This window comes from Dendrobium catenatum, unplaced genomic scaffold (genome assembly GCF_001605985.2).
Source record: "Dendrobium catenatum unplaced genomic scaffold, ASM160598v2 fragScaff_scaffold_932, whole genome shotgun sequence".
In the NCBI taxonomy this organism is placed as follows: Eukaryota; Viridiplantae; Streptophyta; class Magnoliopsida; order Asparagales; family Orchidaceae; genus Dendrobium; species Dendrobium catenatum.
In genome coordinates, this window is record NW_021319394.1 from 1,130,275 (window position 1) to 1,150,430 (window position 20,156).

Genomic DNA, 20,156 nt, shown 5'->3' on the forward strand with positions numbered 1-20,156 from the left:
TTGGAGGAAGGATCCACCACCTAAGAATCACTCTTAGGATACAGGAAAACAAACAAACTAAACTAAACTCAAATCTTATTCCAATCCATCATATTACAAGACACTCGCCTATATATATATATATATATATATATATATATACTTCAGATTTAAAATAAAAGAAATATTTTTCTCCATATAGAATAAAAAATATCAAAAAATTGAGGGAGCTTCATTTTGAAATGATGTTATCTTCTGTTATGGGCTTTAAATATGAAAAAGTTTCTCTCGTTGTGCCTTACTATTATGTAAATAGATAATGGACCATTTTCCAATTATAGACCCACTTAGTAAGTAATCCTAATGTTATTCAGAAGCATTGCGTGATCTTATTTTGGGCCTGCCTCAGCCATAAAATGTAAGTAGGTGACACTCTTACAATTCAAATACCCAAAGATTACCTCCAAATCCACAAAGGATTTTTGATCATTTACGTATTAGAGTAAGGTTCTTGGCCTAAAACTAAAAGTGAGTGACCCAATACTGTAAATTTGAACAATAGCTAATAATCGTAAGGCTTAAAAGGTAGAAGAACTAATTAAAACGCAAGAAAATAGGAATATAATAATAAGAAAAATGGTAGATTTGCCAAAATTGAAAGGGATTTTGAAAACACGATGGAGAAAATAGTTCAATTGTAGATACTAGTATACCAAAAACAAGGAGAAGGTTCATCCACAAGTAGTGAAAAGGGCCCCAAAATTCCTAAGATGTTGATGAAGCATGGGAAGAATAACCAACAAATAAGGCAGGCAGGCCAACTACTAGTTAGACACCTACATCATTTCAAAGTGAACATCGGACCTTAGTTGCCAATCTTTGCTAGCATACTAGATGCTAATGATTTAGACAACTTATTAGAAGGCTTTAAACCTATTTTTTCTTCAAGAACTACTTCCGTCCAAAAAATTCATTCATGGATGAAAATATCATCACATGCACTTGTATGGTTATAAACAAAAATTCTTAAATTGCAACATATTTCAAATGAATTGAGCGCAATTTAAGTGATTATCCAATGCCCAATTTTATCTTATCAACCACAAGGAGGAGAAGAGGATCCGGTTCCAACAAATGAGAAAGAAACCTAAACAACTGGTATCATGATAGGTAGACACCTACCTCATGTAAAGGTAGATCTCGGACAAGAGTTGTCAATCTTTGATAGCATAGAATATGTTGATGAGGTAAACAATATTTTTCAAGGCTTTGAAAACTATTTTTCTTCTAGAATTAATTGTGTGCAAAAAAAAAAATTATTAGTCGATTTAAAAAATCATCCTATGCACTGGTGTGATGGAATACCAAAATTCTTAAATTGCAACATATTTTAAATGAATTGGACACAATTTAAGCGATTACCGAACGCCCAATATTATCTTATTAACCATAAGAAAGAGAAGTGGATCCAGTTGTAGCAGATGAGGAACAAACTTGAGCAACTGGTATCGTGGAAGGCCTTCTCACTAAAAATCTCCATGCAAAAACAATCAGTTCTCATAAAATCTTCATCATACTTCATGAAAAACTTCTAAAGGAGATGAAGACTTTCCTAGTACATGTTGAAATCAAGTCGTTCCCAGTACAAAGGATCCGACGGACACAAAGATCAATCTGTGGGATGCTCTCATAGATCACGCCATAATGAAGGAGCGAATTTAAGAAAGATTTTATTAGAAATCTTATGTATTTTATTATTTCCTCATTAGGATATCTTGTATAGATCTATAAATAGGGAAGATTGTAGTGAATAAAAACAAGTTTTTCCCTCTCAAATTCCTGGTTTTAACATGGTATCAGAGTCACGATTTGTTGCCAATTCTTTGTAAAAGGAAGCCGGTCTTCATTGCCGCTCCTATTGCCGGATCAACGAAGAAAATAGGGCTGCCTTCATTGCCGCTGAAGAACGTTCCTTTCAGTTCCTCGTGTCGAAAGTAAGAGGCGAAGAAAGGACTTTTGTCTGACGCCACCAGACACAAGAAGACTCGCGGAAGAAGCCGAACGACAAAACCAGGAACGAAGGAAGAAAAGAAGGAGAAGAGGAGAGGCGGAGCCTTGCTGACGCTACCAACCAGAAACGCCGGATGGGACGAGCGACTCGATCAGAACTTCCGATCCAAGACGAAGGAGCCCAGTCGAACAACCACATAAGAGCCTAAGGAGCCGAAGAAGCGTCGTACCCGATCCGACAGAAAGGGAAAGTCGACGAAGGAGCGAAGCAGCCCGCTCGATCCCCCTCTGAAAGGAGCCCGATCCTTCGCGCAAGCATCTGCCGATCGAGCGAGAGAGGGAGATACCACATGAAGTCCCGCTTCCGTCCCCTCTTGCTGCCAGGATCGCACGAGCGAGTCCCTTCTTTGTCTCTGGCTCCCGCTCGATGGAGAAAACTGACCTCGTGCCCAAGTCTCGATCCGAGCCTTTTTTTTTAAGGCTCAGCTAGTTTGGTTTATTAAAGCAGAAAAGAAAAAAAAAAGGGGGGAAGAAAAAAAATCGTTATTATCAGCCTTTATTGCCGACAACTAAAACCGGAGGAAATTTTTTCTTCAGGAAGCCTTCATTGCTATCCAAGAGTGTATAGATATTCTTTATTGCTATCATCATGTCAGAAATCAATTCCTCCCAGAGCATTGACCAAACCGAAGAGTCGATGGTGCACCAAGGACGAGGTGACCTCCAAAGCATGCAACCTTCCTACCATCTAAATGGGAAGAACTACCTAAAGTGATCTCAATTTGTGAAGACCTATTTAAAGGGGAAAGGAAAAATACACCAGCTTCTTGGAGAATAACCAAAACAAGGAGATCCTATTTTTGGGGCATGGGGTGAAGCAGACTCCATAATTATGTCATGGTTGTGGAATTTCATGACTCCAGAAATTAGCCATATATTTATGTTCCTTTCAACTGCAAAGGACATATGGGATACTGCCAGACAGACCTTCTCCAAAGCTCGTGATGCGGCCCAAATCTTTGAATTAAAGTCAAAGTTGGAAGCACAAAGTAGGGGAGTAAGACTATGACGAAGTATGCCACCCTTTTACAAAATCTGTGGCAAGAACTTGATCACTATAGGTGCATAGAAACCAGATGTCCGGAAGATGTTGCGATCCTAAAGAACTTTATTGAAAAGATAGAGTTTATGATTTTCTTGCAGGACTAAATGCAGAATTTGATCAAGTTAGGGTTCAAATTCTTGGCAAGGAGGAGACACCATCACTCAATGAAACTATTTCTCTCATCCGCGCAGAAGAAAGCCGACGAGGAGTGATGTTAGAACCGAAGGCCGTTGAAAGCTCAACAATGGTGATGAACATAGAATCGTCATGGAAGGAGAAAGGTAAGATTCTTCAAAATTCAAAGACAAGGAATCACTTTGGTGCAGCTATTGCAAAAAGTCAAGACACAAAAAGGAGACGTGCTGGAAAATACATGGAAAACCCCACAGCAATGAGTGGAATCAAAAGGGTGAAACAAGGAGCACATCACATGCCAACAACACTACAAGTAAGCCAGAAGCAGAGTCCAGACTTGGAGAATTCAATAAAGAAGATATTGATAAATTGAAACGACTCCTGGTATCTTTTGAAAAACCAAATGCTTCTTCTTCACTTGCGTAAGACTCCAATCTCTATTAGTTAAGTGCTTCCAGAAATCATCTAAAAGAATTATGGATCATTGATTCAGGAGCCACAAATCACATGACCCACTCACCCACCCACCTCATAAACTATACTCCTTGTCCAAATAACAAGAAAATCATCACTGATGATGGTTCTCTTACCACGGTAGCTGGCCAAGGAGACATAATATTATCTCCCTCACTCACCCTGAAAAATGTCATCCACGTACCACAATTATCCACAAATCTAATATCAATACAAAAACTTGTCAATGATCATAATTGTCAAACCTTATTTAACTCGATTTATTGCTTATTTCAGGTCAGAGATCGGGGAAGAAGATTGGACTTGCTAAGGAGAGAGCAGGATTGTACTAACTGGAAGAACCAAACCCATCTAAAAATAGTTGCTCTATGTTATCCCTAGTCGATAGGAATTCCACTATTTGGCTTCATCATTATAGATTAGGACATCCATCTTTTGATGTCCTAAGACATATGTATCCACAACTTTTCCAGAAATTAGAAAATAAAAATTTTCATTATGAAACCTATGAGTTAGCTAAACATAAAAGAACCTCATTCCCAAACAAAAATGAGAGATGTGACACTCCTTTCTACCTTATTCATAGTGATACATGGGGACCCTCAAAAATCCCCAATATATCTAGGGCACGCTGGTTTGTGTCATTCATTGATGATTGCACTAGAGTCTCTTGGATCTATCTCCTTAAAAATAAATCTGATGTTAACACCATTCTTCCCATCTTTCATACCATGATAAAAAATCGGAGATTTCGCTTCGATATTGCCAAAGATTATTTCAACCAAACCATTTCCTCCAACTTCCAGAGTGAAGGGATCATCCATGAGTCCTCATTGTTCACACCCCACAACAAAATGGTGTTGCAGACTGAAAAAGGCTCTATATGGGCTCAAACAATCACCAAGGGCCTGATTCGAAAGATTTTCTAAATTCATGCTCCTGAATGGGTATCGACAAAGTCAAGGTGATCATACATTATTTTTTAAACACTCAGACTCAGGGGGAGTCACAATATTATTAGTGTATGTTGATGATATTATTCTGACTGGAGATAATGAAGTGGAGAATGTCAGTTTAAGAAAAAGTCTAACTAAGGAATTTAACATCAAAGAACTTGGTAGACTAAAATATTTTCTTGGAATTGAAGTAGTTCACTCCAACAAAGGAATTTTCATTTCATAACAAAAATATATCAAAGATCTTCTAAAAGAAACAGGTAAACTAGCTTGTAAACCAGCACCGACATCAGTAGAACTTAATCTTAAATTGGGAGAAGCTAGAGAAGACCCAGATGTAGATAAAGGGGCCTACCAGAGACTTGTAGGGAAATTGATCTACCTCTCCTCACTAGACCAGACATAGCATTTGTTGTAAGCATTGTCAGTCAATTTATGCAGAATCTAAAGCAGATTCACATGCAAGCGGTAGACAGGATATTGCACTACCTTAAAGGAAGACAAGGAAAAGGGATTCTCTTTAAGAGAGATCGTGGAATAACCCTAGAAGTATACACGGATGCTGACTACACAGGATTCACCAGTTGATAGAAGATCTATCTCTAGGTATCGCAAATTTCTTGGAGGTAACTTAGTTACATGGAGAAGCAAGAAACAGAATGTGGTGGCAAGATCCAGTGCAGAAGCAGAATATCGAGCTATGGCCTTGGAAATATGTGAGTTACTATGGATCAAAATAATCGTAGAAGACTTAAAGGTTAAGTGGGATGAGCCCATGAAGTTACATTGTATCAACAAATCAGCAATCAGCATAGCCCACAATCCAGTCCAGCACGACAGGATCAAGCACATAGAAGTGAACAAACATTTTATTAAAGAAAAACTAGACAGTGGTCTAGTAAGTATCGACCATGTATCATCAAATGATAAACTTGCAGATATCCTTACTAAAGGATTGGACAGTTCTGTCTTTCTCAGAATGATTGACAAGCTGGGGATGACAGATCCATATTTTCCAACTTGAGGGGGAGTGTTGAAATCCAACTGTTCCCAGTGCAGAGGATTCGACGGACACAAAGATCAATCCATTGGATGCTCTCATGGATCACGCCATAATGAAGGAACGAATTTAGGAAAGATTTTATTAGAAATCTTATGTATTTTATTATTTCCTTATTAGGATATCTTGTATAGATCTATAAATAGGGAAGATTGTAATGAATAAAAATAAGTTTTTCCCTCTCAAATTCCCGGTTTTAATAGTACATATTATTACAAAAGCCAACTCAAAAATCATAACTATAGAGGAGAAGAACAAAGCCAACAATAGAAACCTAAAGTTCTCCCAAAGCAGTGGCCGAAAAGAAATGCAACCTGATGAAGACAAAAGACAAAAAGGGAAGTCTTACAATAGTTGGTGTCAATTTAAGTATAACTTAGACAAATTGTTGAAAGCTTCATGTAGAAAATAGGCCACCTATAAAGAAAACCAAGAAGACTCTTACCACTGTGAAAAGGAAAGATAGCATAGAATTAGCTTAAGTGTCATAAGCAAATTCAACTGGCTACAAACAACACGCTGAGGAGAGTGTCCTTCATGCTCAACAGTAATAAAAACATTTATTAATTCATGTAGCAGCTAATATCTTGTCTTTCTTCTGTAATTCCTTAGGGAATGACACCCAAGGCCTTATCCTCTAGGGTGGATTAAAATTGATGTTCAATATTTGGTGAAATATCAATGTAAGTTGTGGTTTTTCTATTATTGATGAGATTGTGTGGAATGGTCCAATTGGCTGTCAGCAACATGGTAGGTATGAAATATGTGCTAGAGAGTATAAACACTTCCTTTGAGACGTACGCCTCTAATATAGGGGCCCACTTACTTAAAAAACCTCTTAAATTCTTCCTTATACCCACTTACCCAACCGAAAACGTCAACCGAAGCCGGGCAGGAAGCACGCAGACGCCCAATCCGGCTCTCCCGCACGTTTCCGCCGCCTCTCCCGCCGGCGCCGCCTCTCGCCGGTGAGTCCTTTGTTTCCGGCTGACCCTCTACATCACTTCTTCAAGTGTTCTTAGGATTTTTTTTAAGTTTAGGGTTTGATTTTTCAACTTATAGGAAAGCTAGGGTCATAGTTTTCGGTACCGCTAGGTACATGCTCGGTACCGTTAGGTACATGCTCGATACCGCAGGTACTTGCTCGATACCGATAGGTACATGCTCCGTACCGCTTGGTACATGCTCGATACCGCTAGGTACATGCTTGGTACCACTAAGTATCTTTCCATACAAAAGTCAAACCCCGCCAGGGGGCAGCGCCCCCTTGGACCCCCGGCAGCCCAGCATATTGTTGTATTCATCATCTTTAGTAATAGTGGTTAGTATTAGTCTGCTTCTTCATGAGTGTATGCTTTGATTGGGAGACATTGGACTCTATAGGAGAGGAGGAAGGGGTGAGGATTTTAAATGTGAATTCTTGTCTCTTGGACAATATTATTTTATATTCATGCTTATTATTTTATGTTTTTGTGTTTTATTTTGCATTTGTGCTTTAGGAAACATTGTTAGAGGCAAGGAAAAGACAAATACGTCATTGCGGCATTTGTGCTTTGGGAAATATGGTTAGAGGCTATGTACATGTTATTACATTATATATATATATATATCAAGTGGGCAATTAACATGACAATAATCATTCTTATTGAACAGGGAAGAGAAAAGTAAGTAACATTAAAGATGATGAAGATATGACATTCATATATACAATTGGAGAAGAAGATTCCCTTAAAGATTCATTTGTGATGGGACATGATTTGATTTAATATATTTTTTCTTATTTGTACTTTTGGAGTTTTGATAGACTTATATTTTGTGGTTTTGTACTTTAGGACATGATTTTATTGCATCTATTTTCTTACTTTCCACTAATTTCACTTGTCATTTAGATGTTTTTATTGTATGATAGAATCTTACTATTATTTACCTGCTAAAATCCTTAAATTCTCATTTACGCAATTCTTCGTCCGTGACGCTTACGCCTTACACCGCCTCGAGGCTTACGCCTCGCCTCACGGACGAAAAACGCTTCAAGGCTTATTTACACAATTCTAAACCTTAACTAGAACGTTTCTGACCTAGTAGGGGAGGAGACTTCTATGAACAATTCTTTGTCTTGACACCGAAGGGGACTGTAGTAGAGTACCATGACAAATTTGAATACTTTGTCAGTAGACTAGACCAGCTCTCAGAGACATTACTAAAACGAAACTTTATGAAAGGCCTTAAACCGGAGATCCGAGCATCAATGAGGGTGATGAGGCCACGAGATTTGAGGGAGGTTATGGAGTTAGCCCAGTTAGTGGAGGACCAGAAGTATCCAGAGAGGGGGACTAGGGGGAGCAACTCGAGAGGAGCATGACCACCATCTCTTAGCTCCCAATGGACCTGCACCAGGGAGTTTGAGGGAAGCGCCCTAAGAGAGAGCTGGAGGGGGAAATAGAGGGAATTTTAAAAAGCTTACAGAGAAGGAGATGCAAGAGAAGAGGGGAAAAAGGGCCTTGTTTTAGATGTGATGAAAAGTACATGCCCGGGCATAGGTATAAGGATGAAACTCTTAAGGTTCTCACCATCTGTAATGATGAGGAAGCTGAAGAGGGAGGTAAGAGTGGGTTAGTGATGGAAGAAGATGATAAGTTGCATCTGGATGGGGCGGAAGTCTCCCCAAACTCAGTGGTGGAATTCACCCCAAATCACACCAAGAAAGTGAAGGGAGAGATAAGTGACAGAGTGGTGGTAGTGCTGATAGATAGTGGGGCAACCCATAATTTCATCTCCAACCAGATTGTTGATCTGCTGGGGGTAAAATTAGTGGATACAGGTGGCTATGGGGTGATGATGGGCATGGGAAAGGTGAAGATGGGTAGAGGAGTTCATAGGGGATTGGTGTTGACCATTTAAGGGATAGAGGTAAAGGATGATTTTCTTCCTTTGGAGTTGAGAGTACCGATGTCATCCTACGGATGAAGTGGGTACAGATCTTGGGAGATATCAAGGTAAATTAAGGAGCACTGAGAATGGAGCTGGTGGTAAGGGGAAGAGGATAGTGATTCAGGGTGATGTCGGGCTGTCCAAGATTGGAGTGTCCTTCAAGTCTATGATTAGGACCATAGAGGAGGCTGGAGGAGAATTTTTGGAGAAGTTGCATCACAAAGTTAAGCAACAATTTATATGATAATCATATTATATTCCCAAAATTGGCCTAGCACTTAGAGTGCTAAGTGCTAGGCCCCTGCTTCTACCCTATTGGCCATGCCTCTTGGGGGGTTTTAAGCAGCGCCTGGAGGAGGGAGACATTCCATCTTCAATATAGCCACTCATACGGCAGTTCCTTGAGATTTTTAAACCTCCCTAAGGCCTACCTCCATAGAGAAAGCTGGAGCATATCATTACTTTGAAGGAAGGGGTGTCGCCGATCAATGTTCGTTTGTACTGTTATCCCCAGATTCAGAAGGATGAGATTGAGATGTTGATGCATAAGATGCTGCAAGCTGGGATCATCAAACCAAGTGTTAGTTCTTTCTCTAGTCGAGTTTAACTGGCCAAGAAGAAGAATGGGAGTTGGAGGTTTTGTGTGGACTACAAAGCCTTGAACAAGGGGACAGTGTCGGACAAGTTTCCTATTCCGATGATTGCTGAGCTCTTGGATGAACTGTATGGAACAGTAGTATTTTCCAAGCTGGATTTGAAATCAAGGTATCATTAAATCAGAATGAAGGAGAAAAATGTTCTGAAGATAGCTTTCAGGACACACTAGGGGCATTACGAATTTCTGATGATGCCGTTTGGGCTTACTAATGCCCCTATCACTTTCCAGTCTTTGATGAACAGGGTGTTTCGGTAGTACCTTGGGAAGTTTGTCCTGGTGTTTTTTGATGACATACTGGTGTACAGCAAGATTGAGGAGCAGCATCTGGAGCATTTGAAGGTGGTTTTAGGAGTTATACACGAGCATCAGCTGAGGGCCAACCTAAAGAAGTGTAGCTTTGCACATGATAGAGTGGAGTACTTGGGACATGTAGTATCTCAGGAAGGAGTGGTGGCTGGTTAAACAAAAATTGAGGCAATGCAGAAATGGCCTCTGCCTAAGAACCAAAGGGAGTTGAGAGGTTTCCTAGGACTGACGGGTTACTACTTAAGATTTATGAGGGGGTATAATAACATAACTTGGCCCTTGACTGAGCAACTGAAGAAGGACAGCTTCTTGTGGGGAGAGACAGTGACCCAGGCTTTTGAGAGATTGAAAAAAAAGCCATGACTACAGTCCAGTTTTAGCTCTCCCAAATTTCAACCAGATCTTTGTAGTGGAGAATGATGCATCCGGGATATGGGTTAGGAGCCGTACTCATGCAGAATCACAGGCCTATAGCCTACTTCAGTCAAGTGATGTTAGCCTACTTCAGTCAAGTGATGTTAGTCAAAGCTAGCCTGAAGTCGATATATGAGAGAGAATTGATGGCTATTGTGTTTGCTATTCTAAAGTGGCGCCCTTACCTGTTGGGTCAACATTTCATTATCAGGACATATCAGAGGAGCTTGAAATAATTGTTAGAGCAAAGAATGGTGACCGATGAGTACCAAAGGTGGTTGTCCAAGATGCGATTAGAAAGGACTTGATGAAAGATATGAGTAGCCATGGAGCATACTATCTTGAGGGGAAGAGGCTTTTGCATTAAGGGAGGCTTGTGATGCCACGAACTTCCATCCATATTCTCCACTTGTTGCAGGAGTTCCATGACAGTACAGTTGGAGGGCATTCCGAAACATAAGACATATAGAAGGCTGGCGGCTAAGATATACTGGAAAGGGATGTATAAAGATGTTGAGGGGAAGATGGCAAAGTGTGAAGTATGCCAGAGAAACAAGTACATGGCTATGACTCCAAGAGGACTACTACAGCCCTTGGCACTTCTAAACAGCGTATGGGAGGAAGTGTCTATGGATTTTATAGATGACCTACCACGATCAGAGAGGTTCACAATAATCATAGTGGTGGTTGATAGACTTAGTAAATATGCGCATTTCATTCCCTTACGACATCCCTACACTGCAGTGTCAGTGGCAACATCATTCATCAGAGAGGTGGTCAGATTGCATGGGATTCCATAGTCGATAGTGTATGACCGAGACAAAGTGTTCCTCAGCCAGTTTTGGAGGGAACTATTCAAGTTTCAGGACATTGTTCTCAAGAGAAGCACCACCTACCATTCGCAGACGGACGAGCAAACAGAGGTAGTAAACCGAAGTTTGGAGACTTACTTGAGGTGTTTTGATTCTAAAGCACCGCGGATGTGGGCAAAATGGTTAGTATGGGCTGAGTATTGGTAACATACATCGTACCATTCTGCTTCTCAGATGACTCCTTTTAAAGTGTTGTATGGAAGGCACCCACCACACTTAGTGCACTTTGGGAGAGGGAGCACACCAATTTCTTCAGTTAAGCAGTACTTACAGGAAAGGGACAAGGCGTTGGAGGAATTGAAGAAACATCTGTTGAGGTCACAACAAATCATGAAGAAGCAGGCAGATACACATAGGAGAGACATACAGTATGAGGTTGAGGAGAAAGTTTTCTTGAAACTAAGGCCCTACAGGCAAAGGTCAGTTGCTAACAGGAGAAATGAGAAATTAGCCCCTACGAGATTGTGGACAAGACCGAAGCAGTGGCATATCATTTAAAGTTACCCCCATCTTCCACCATATACCCAGTCTTCCTTGTATCACAGTTGAGAAGAGCTCTAGGGGAGCATTTAGTTAATGCGGAGTTGCCAGCTACACTGATAGAGGAGCTGGAAGTGATATTAGAACCACTGGAGCTAAGAGGGGTCAGAGCAGATAAAAAGAGAAATAAAGAAGTGCTTAATAGATAGAGGGACCTTCCCGATTTCGATGCTATTTGGGAGCCATAAGAGAGGGTAAAAGATCAGTTTCCTTCATTTCACCTTGAGGATAATGTTAGGCCGGCACAAGTGGGGTCGGCTGAATCCATTAAACCGGTCCTTAGTGGACCAGTTTATTACTACAGGCATCGGCCTAGAGAGCTGGGCGGAAACAGGGAAGGGAGAGAGAGAGGGCCAGCTGGTCCTACAGGGACCACAACTTAATTAAATTTTGCTTTGGAGGGAAATATTTGAATTAGGTTTTGGGGAATTTGTAGTTGTCCTTTTGACTTTAATTAGTTTCTCTTGGGAAGGTTCGGGTTCCATCTTGAATTTGAACCTGAATTTGGGATCTCCTTGGTGTGCTTGGGCTCTAGTCTTTTGGCTAGAGATTTAGACAGTTGATTATTCCTCTTGAATTAAAGAAACTTGCATCGTGTGCTGATTTTTCTTTTGCCTTAGTGAAATTCACTGTTTTTCTCTCAAATTCTCTACAGTTATATCAAATTTTATGCATTATTATTGATGTTTTGCTCTGAAAACAGCAGTTTACTGCTTGGGGGTGATTGTGTTCTATCAAATTTCTCTGAGGCAAGCCTTATTTTGCACAATTTTAAACAATGATAGCAACTAGGGAACTCTGGATGTTTAACCCATTGCATAACAAAAATCATCACCAAAAACCCTTCTAGCATCCTTATTAACATCATCAGCAATCCAGATGCACCAATAGTAGCGCTAGGAAGAATGCTAAGCTAGTTCAACTCTAAAAGGAGCCCATCAATTCCCCTCTTGACAACACAAGCAAAACAAAGCAGAGTTTTCCCTAAAGAAATATAAAATTGTGATCCTTTGCAAGAAATCAAAGCGAAAGAAATCAAAGCGAGACCATGATCTAAGAAGACATGAATACCCAAATTTTATACAAATTTAAGAACATTCAAAGTTAATTCTACAAAATTCTCAAATTTTCTACAAATTCCTCAAGGAACTATTGATGATTTTTATCAAGTTTAATCTATCAAAGGGGTCATCCAAGAGCTATATGATTAAAAATTTTAATTTGCTTAAAAGTGGGGATATGATGGAGAATAACAACAAATTAGCAACCAAAAGCTTATCCATTAAATAGGATTACTCATAAGAAGGATTTTGAGAGATTTTTTAATCACTTTCTTATTTTTTAGATGGTTACACATCAATTATTGAAAATATAGGATATGGACAAGGGTTCAATAGTCGATACGGTATTATAATTTTTTATATTTTAAAAATAGTGTATAAAAATTAAATAAGTATAAATATTAAAAATATTTTAGAAATAATAAGTCATTTAACTAAACTTTATGCTTAAAATGATTAACATTAGGATGTCGAGAGTCCGGCGTCAATGTGGTGTAGCGGGCATCAAGATAGGAGACGACAATGCTGTCGAGAGTCGGGCATTAATGTGATGCAGTAAGTATCAGGCGATATTGAAAGGGCATTAATCATCAATGTTAAGATGATGTCGGATAAAGATGAGTTGTCAAGTTGTGGGTGTAGAAATTGCTAGCGTCGACCATCAATGCCAAGACAATGACAGACTTGAATGTCAAGATTGTTTTGAAATTTCGATGTTGTAACTAGGTAATATTGAGAAGACATCGAGCATTATTGTGAAAACGAAATCGCGACCCGCTAAAGAGAAATGAAAATGAGAATATTCGATGAATGAGGTATTAAGTGCGGGCAATTGATTTAGTGTTGTAGAGAGAAAATGATAAATTTAGTTTTTTATTTAAATAAAAATTTTAAATACAAGAAATTATATTTAAAAAACTCATAAAATATTTAAGAGACGCGTCCAATTTGTATTTAAAATTTATTAATCATACACGTTTTCGGCATGTCCAGTATGTGCCGAATGTGTGTCGTGTCGAACATTGTACACCGCTTTGAGGAAAAGTGCTGGTGCATCATAGTTTGAATTTAAACAATTTTATGTATATTTCTTGGATCTCTCTAAATAGGAATAAAATTGTGATCTAAAAATTGAATTTGGATTTAATGAAATTGATTCCTCATTCCAAAAACATCATTTCCTATCTCCTTACATGTCAATTTCCTCTTCCTCTCCTAAAACTCTAGGTGAAGATACCAGTCAGCCACCTATCTCTAAGTTATTGTAGATTTTGCAAACCTGAGTAACTAGCCACTGGCTACAGTCTTCAAGAGAGGAAAACGGAGAGGCTAACTGCTATTCTTCTCATTGTGTTGTTGTTACCATGAAATTTAATCACTATTTAAGGAAATAATAAAAGGAAAACAAACATAAACAATAAGGGATAAATTAAGAACCACCTAGACCAGAGGATGAGAAGATTATGGAATAAGTTTTTAAAAAGACTAATGCTTCATTATGGTAACATCTTTCAATTTTATTTACTAGAATAAGCAACAATCTGTGTATTTGCTAAGCTCAATTACATAAATTTCTATTCAATCATAATGGGTCCTATTCCAACTCATTAATAGATCCGCTTAGTAAGTTATCATAATTTTAAAGATAAGCCTTGTGTTGATCTTGCTTTGGATAGGTTAGTTGGGAAAATCAAATCCCTCAACCATAAAGTGTAAGTGATGTAGCCTAACATACCAAATGCCCAAAGACCCCCTCCAAACTAATTATGTGCAAACACAAGATCAAGGGATGGACAAGCGCACTGAAAAAAGATTCTAGATCATATTGACTATCATCATCACTTCAAATTTCAAAGCAAGGATGTTTGATCATGACTTGGTCAACCCATTGGTTAATTTCAGCATTTGCACAAATTACAAGATCACTCCACCTTCCAAACAAGTATAGCCAACATTCCTCTTGCCTCCAAGAAATCAACATGTGCAAATCAATGTCAATTTTCCCACCAAATCCACTTAGTCAGCCATTCTAAAGAAGGATAGGAAGAATTTATTAAAATTGGAATATGTCCTTCTATTTTGGATGGATTGAAATCGCATGCAAGGAATTGATGTCTTTTTCTTTGTTCTTTATGCAAACATATCATATATGTTTTTTTTTTTTTTTTAAATGAATATTGAACTTTTTCTTGTGTGCAATCTCCTAGAGAAGCTTAGTGACCAATCCAAACCCTTAGATGTTGGTGAGCTCAAAGTTTTATCTTTGTGTTTTTATCCCTCACTACATTAAGTTCTTGATCTTTTGCACAGCTCCGCAACCATACTCGACACTCCAACTCTCTCCTTAATCTAAGAGTTCTCAGCCTACTCTTCACCCACCCTTCCTCATTAAGCACTCCACCTAACTCCTCTAAAGTTCACTACAACAACAAATCCTAAATCCAAAAATTTCACCACCACCACCCTCCATACTTTCCTCCATATTAAACCTAACCCTAATATGCCTTCTAACCTCTCAGCATAACCATCCAAGAGCCCTTTTCGAGCCCTCTCCCTCCTACAATTCCACAAATATTCCCCACTTCACCACCTCTTGGCCTCAACTCAAAACCTTCTCTTCGTCCACCGTCTGCCACCATCAAGCACATGGTTGACTTTTTCTCGAGAACCTCCCAGCTCCAACTTAGCAGTTTTGGATTACTCTTGCATTAAAGCACAATTCTTGGACAAAAAAATTAAAAGTGAGTAGCCTATATTGGCGGATGGTAAAAACTCAAATAACCACTAATGATATAGAGTCTAAAAGGGTAGAAGAACAAGTCATAATGCAAGAGATAGTAATATACCAAATGAGAAGAATGCTAAATTTGTTAAAATTGAAAGGGTATTAGAAAACATGATGGAGCAAATGACTTTGATGAAGGCTACATGGTCACAAAGGAAAAAAGGGTATCCCTCCATAATTCATGTACAAAAACCTCCAAATTCCTAAGGACATTAATGAAAGCTCTAACTACCAAATTTTAGGACACTCTACAAAGAGACAGTGCAAAAAAGGAATCATTAACTAAAAGTAAAACATAAACTAAAAATTACAAAAGTTTGCAAACTTGACACACTATAATTTGTCTAACCTTCATCACTTGGACTCTAGCCTTTGAGCACACTAAAACCATTTTCCATAGGAACAAGAAGGTTAAAGGCATGCAATTATGCCTTCAAGCGCCATATTAGTTCCCAATTTCCCATAAGAAGCACAATGTTGGCTTTCAGTCAAAATGTTATCTTCCAAGTACTCAAATGTAGTGAGAGGGACAGAGGCTAAAGGTCTTAATTCTTTCCTCAAATAAATAGCACTCCCTAAGAGCCTCGAAACAAGCAATGGAGGCAAAGACAAGGCTTAAACTTCATCTACTAACACCATTAGCATTTCCTAAGTGTCCTCACATGAGCAAGTAACATGGAATCGATAGGTGTTGTTGAATGTCTTGGGAAAAAATGAGGGGGAGGAGATATTTATGGACGAGGAGGGGATAGCTATAAACCCCTCATAGATCATAAAAAATAAAAATTAATAAATAAAAAGGGTTAAAATAATAAAAACCCTCCATGACTCCTGCAAATAGCTTGGTTGAAAAATACCTCCTCCTATAAGCAGATTGTGATGCCTTTAGCATACAAACTACCTCCAAAGGTAGAGGCAAGTTATTGTTTCAATTTAGGTGATAATAAGCCCAGTTTTGTTGGTCAAGGCCTATGTTGTGAGCCTAGGCCCCATACAACGTTGCACAGTTCACAAGCGATGCATGGGCTACTAGTATGGCCTGCTCAATTGAGCCCTAAAGATCCCCTTGAGTTGCAAGTGCTTAGGGAAGGCCTATATCAAACCTTGTTGAACAAATTTTTAATGATCAAAGAAGATTTTTGGCTTCATTCGCAACTATGATGTTAAATTTGATTCAAAATTAAATCGACTTCATGTTGAGATCATCAATTAATTTAACAATCAGCTTTAATGATATTCTGTAATGGAACAATTAATGGGTTAACTTCATCATTACCCCTATTTCAATTTCAAACTAATAAACTTATAACAAATTTTATATGATCAGTTCTAAATTTGACCAAGCAAATTAAAAAAGCAATTGGGTCACTTTAGGGTCACTTAGTTTGCAATCCTAAAAGTATGTCTATATTCAATGTTCTCAAAATGATTGTAGCTCAAAGTTCTAAATGGTTGACCATTGCTTTTTAAAAAATAGCAATCAAATTGCCTCCAACATTACAAAAAAGATTTATTACAATAATGAATGATTATTTGAGGTGAGTATTTTTTGACATTTTGCAGAAGATCTGATAGAAGAGTCGCATTAAAATTTTGTCCGAACTTGCAAAAATGATTTATTACAACAGGAAAATATTTATTTAAGATGGTAAAAAAAGTATTTTTAAACTTATAGCAAAATAATCTAAAAAAGTGGAAACATGTATGTTCATCTAAAATAACTCCAGATTATTCATAGTCATTTGATCAAAGTTGTCATTATTCTTACTCAAATGATCCAGATTATTCATAGTCATTTGATTAATGTAAACCTTCCATAAAACTTCATTGGCAACAACCACAGAATCAAACATAAATCCAACTTTCCAATTCAGATACCTAATGATACTAATTTTGAAATATGTTGCCACCATTGATTGATCCATCATTGTCAAGGGCTTTATAATTTAGCATTTTAAATATATTAAGCCTTGTTTCTCCACCCTACTATATACTAGAAGACCAAAATGCCAGGTATTTTAATCCAACATGGTTCTTGAATGCAGATTATTAATCCGCCGCAAGTTTTGTCAAGGTATCAAAAGGACCTTCACTTGAATGCCCAAAAATATCAAATGGGGAAAAGAAAAAAATTTATTTATCATACTAAAGGAGATTATTCTAAGTTTATCTAAGTTGTTTATCATTCCTTCAAGCTCATTCACTTACGCATTGGAATATCTACTTGGGGGAACCATTCCTTGATTTTGACTTGCCCTTAGGGCATCTCCAACCGAACTCCAAACGCTTGAATGGCATCCCTCGCCAGATTCAGCCGAACGATAAAACTTCCGCTATTTGGCTGCGGGTGAACAGTGGGACGCCAATATTGGCATTACACTGTTGATCTCCGTCATTTTTATGTCTCTACCGAACTTCTACGCAAAAGAATAGACGACCATTACTTGCAAAAGGGGGAAAATGGAGTTCCATCGGAGATGAATCACGGCATTTTTTAGTTTCATGGCATTTTAGAGTGAAAAATGAGATTTTCAGTTGGAGATGCTCTTAGCGGTGTATGCAGGAAGCAAGCCCGCGCTACACAGGGAATCCTTCCAGAAACACAGCTAGTCTCTGACAGCTATCTAAAATGTAACAATCCAATAATTTCAGAGACGCCTAATACTTACCCTGCTCAGTTGTAGTAGAATGAAACACACCAAAGAAGTTGCAACTAGACATCAATGAAAAAAGGCCAAATTATAAAAAGGTGCTTGTTTAATATATAAATACGCAGATGAATAATGTTTGAAAAAAAAAATAAAAAGGAGCAAAACCGGATCATAGAAATCCAGTTTCTTAAGAAATTGGATAACAAAATTCCAGTTTCAAAAAAAAATCAAAAGAAACCGGATGTATATTAACCAGTTTCTTAATTAAAAAAAAATATAAATTTTAATAACTTTTTAATAAATATATAATAAGATACCAGTATTTGTCTTAATGATATCAGAATTTTGCAATCTTGGGCTCGTTGGATTCTTCTCGTAGAGCCGCTCGATTCGACTATAAGCATGTCACGTTTGGAAAACGTTTAGTAATCCAACTTATGGTTTGAACCTTCCAAATGTGCTTCAGGTCTTTGATTCAGACTCCTTTGGGCTCGGATTGAGTCAAATTTGGTGTCGTTGGATTTGTATTTTCGAGACGTTCAGCTCGACTATAAATTTGCTAAAATCTAAGTTCGGATGGTCTCCAATTTAATTTTTGAAGTTTTCATCTTGATTTTCCCTCGAGATTCATGCCCAATAAAATCAAGTTGAAAACTTTGAAAATTAAATCGGAGACCATCTGAACTCAAATTTCAGCAAATTTATAGTCAAACTGAATGTCTCGAAAATATGAACCCAACGACACCAAATTAGACTCAATCCAAGCCTAAATGAGTCCAAATCAAAGCTCATTTTGAAGGTTCAAACCATAATTTGGATAACTAAAAGGTTTCCAAATGTGACATGCTTATAGTCGAATCGAGCGGCTCGACGAGACGAATCCAACGAGTCCAAGATTGCCCAATTTTGATATCATTAAGATAAAAACTGGATTCGTATTATATTTTTATTAAAAAGTTATTAAAATTTTTTTTATTATTATTTTCTAATTAAGAAACTGGTTAATATATATCCGGCTTCTTTAGTTTTTTTTTTTTTTTTTTTTTTTTTTTTTTTTTTTTTTTTTTTTTGAACCGTATTTTTGCTACCCGATTTCTTAAGAAACCGGATTTCTATGATTCGGTTTCGCTCCTTTTTTAACTTTTTTTAAAACATGATTCATCTACTTATTCATATATTAAACTAGCTCCTTTATATAATTTGGTCATGAAAAAAGGAAAAGAGAGCTAAACACATCCTAAGCAGGTTGATTGTGTTATCTAGCAAAGATTTCTTCTTCTTTAAAATGTCCGCATGTGAAAACCATTACATATTCATTAAGCTGATCCCAAGAAACACACATGTACTACGATTTCGCAACTATAAGTTATCATCTAATTCCAAGCAAAGCAAGTCAAGAGCGACCTAGCAGAAAGCCTTCACAACATCTACTTATTTCAGCGATCTCGAGTTGACAGGAAAAAAGAGAAAGAGCATTGGAGATAAAAGCCGAAAGAATTAAGACGCCACAGGACAATACCTTTAGCATAGGAAGACGACAAAGTTAAAAACTATAGTCCAACAGAAGTTTTAATTCTTGCAATAATGAGTGAAGCAAATTACCGGCGATAAGATAATAGGGTTACCTTGATGTAATATGCCTTCTTTATTTCAGCCTCGGTGGCCAAGGGGCTGACCCCCAATATGTCGTAGTAATCCGTCTCCTTCACCATCTCTCCTTGGCACTGCAGATCTGGTTGTAAGATCTAATTCGATCTGATCCCGAGTAAATTAAGAAATCTCCTCCTTTCCTAACTCTCTCCCAGTGATTTCCTCAAGAATCTTCCTTTCTGACGAGAAAACGATGAGCAAGTAGACAAAAGCCCAGCTTGGGAGTTAGAGGTGGGAGCCAGACGCTTCGTGGCCAGGCGGCGAATAGAAAGAAAAATGCTCTCCCAAAGCGCGTTTAATTTTTACGCGAAGAGACCATGTCATGCGCCGCTGACCTCATGTTCTTGCCTCCCAATTTCGAGGAGAGGTCACATTGGTTTTGTTTTGTTTTTTTTTTTAGAGGGGGGGAGGTAAGGGTCACATTGTAGAACAATTATTACGTCCTCCGACCGGACGTAGAGTACGTCCGGTCGGAGGCAAATTCCTGCCAAAAAATGAGTTGCACCGAGCAAATACCGAGCAATACTAAACAATAACGAAGAATACCATCATTTGAAGACCCAATACCG

The 20,156-nt window shown here is 38.2% G+C and overlaps 1 protein-coding gene across 1 annotated transcript in view; it reads right to left on the bottom strand.

Annotated features, from left to right (window-relative positions):
- The window catches only part of LOC110102538 (chaperone protein dnaJ 10), a 91,317-nt gene extending 71,364 nt beyond the window's left edge, over positions 1-19,953 (bottom strand). The window contains exon 1 of the mRNA XM_020830907.2: positions 19,563-19,953. Within this exon, the coding sequence (XP_020686566.1) occupies positions 19,563-19,649 (87 nt within the window). The 5' untranslated portion in view covers positions 19,650-19,953. The remainder of the gene's footprint in view (positions 1-19,562) is intronic.
- Between the last annotated feature and the right edge of the window lie 203 nt (positions 19,954-20,156).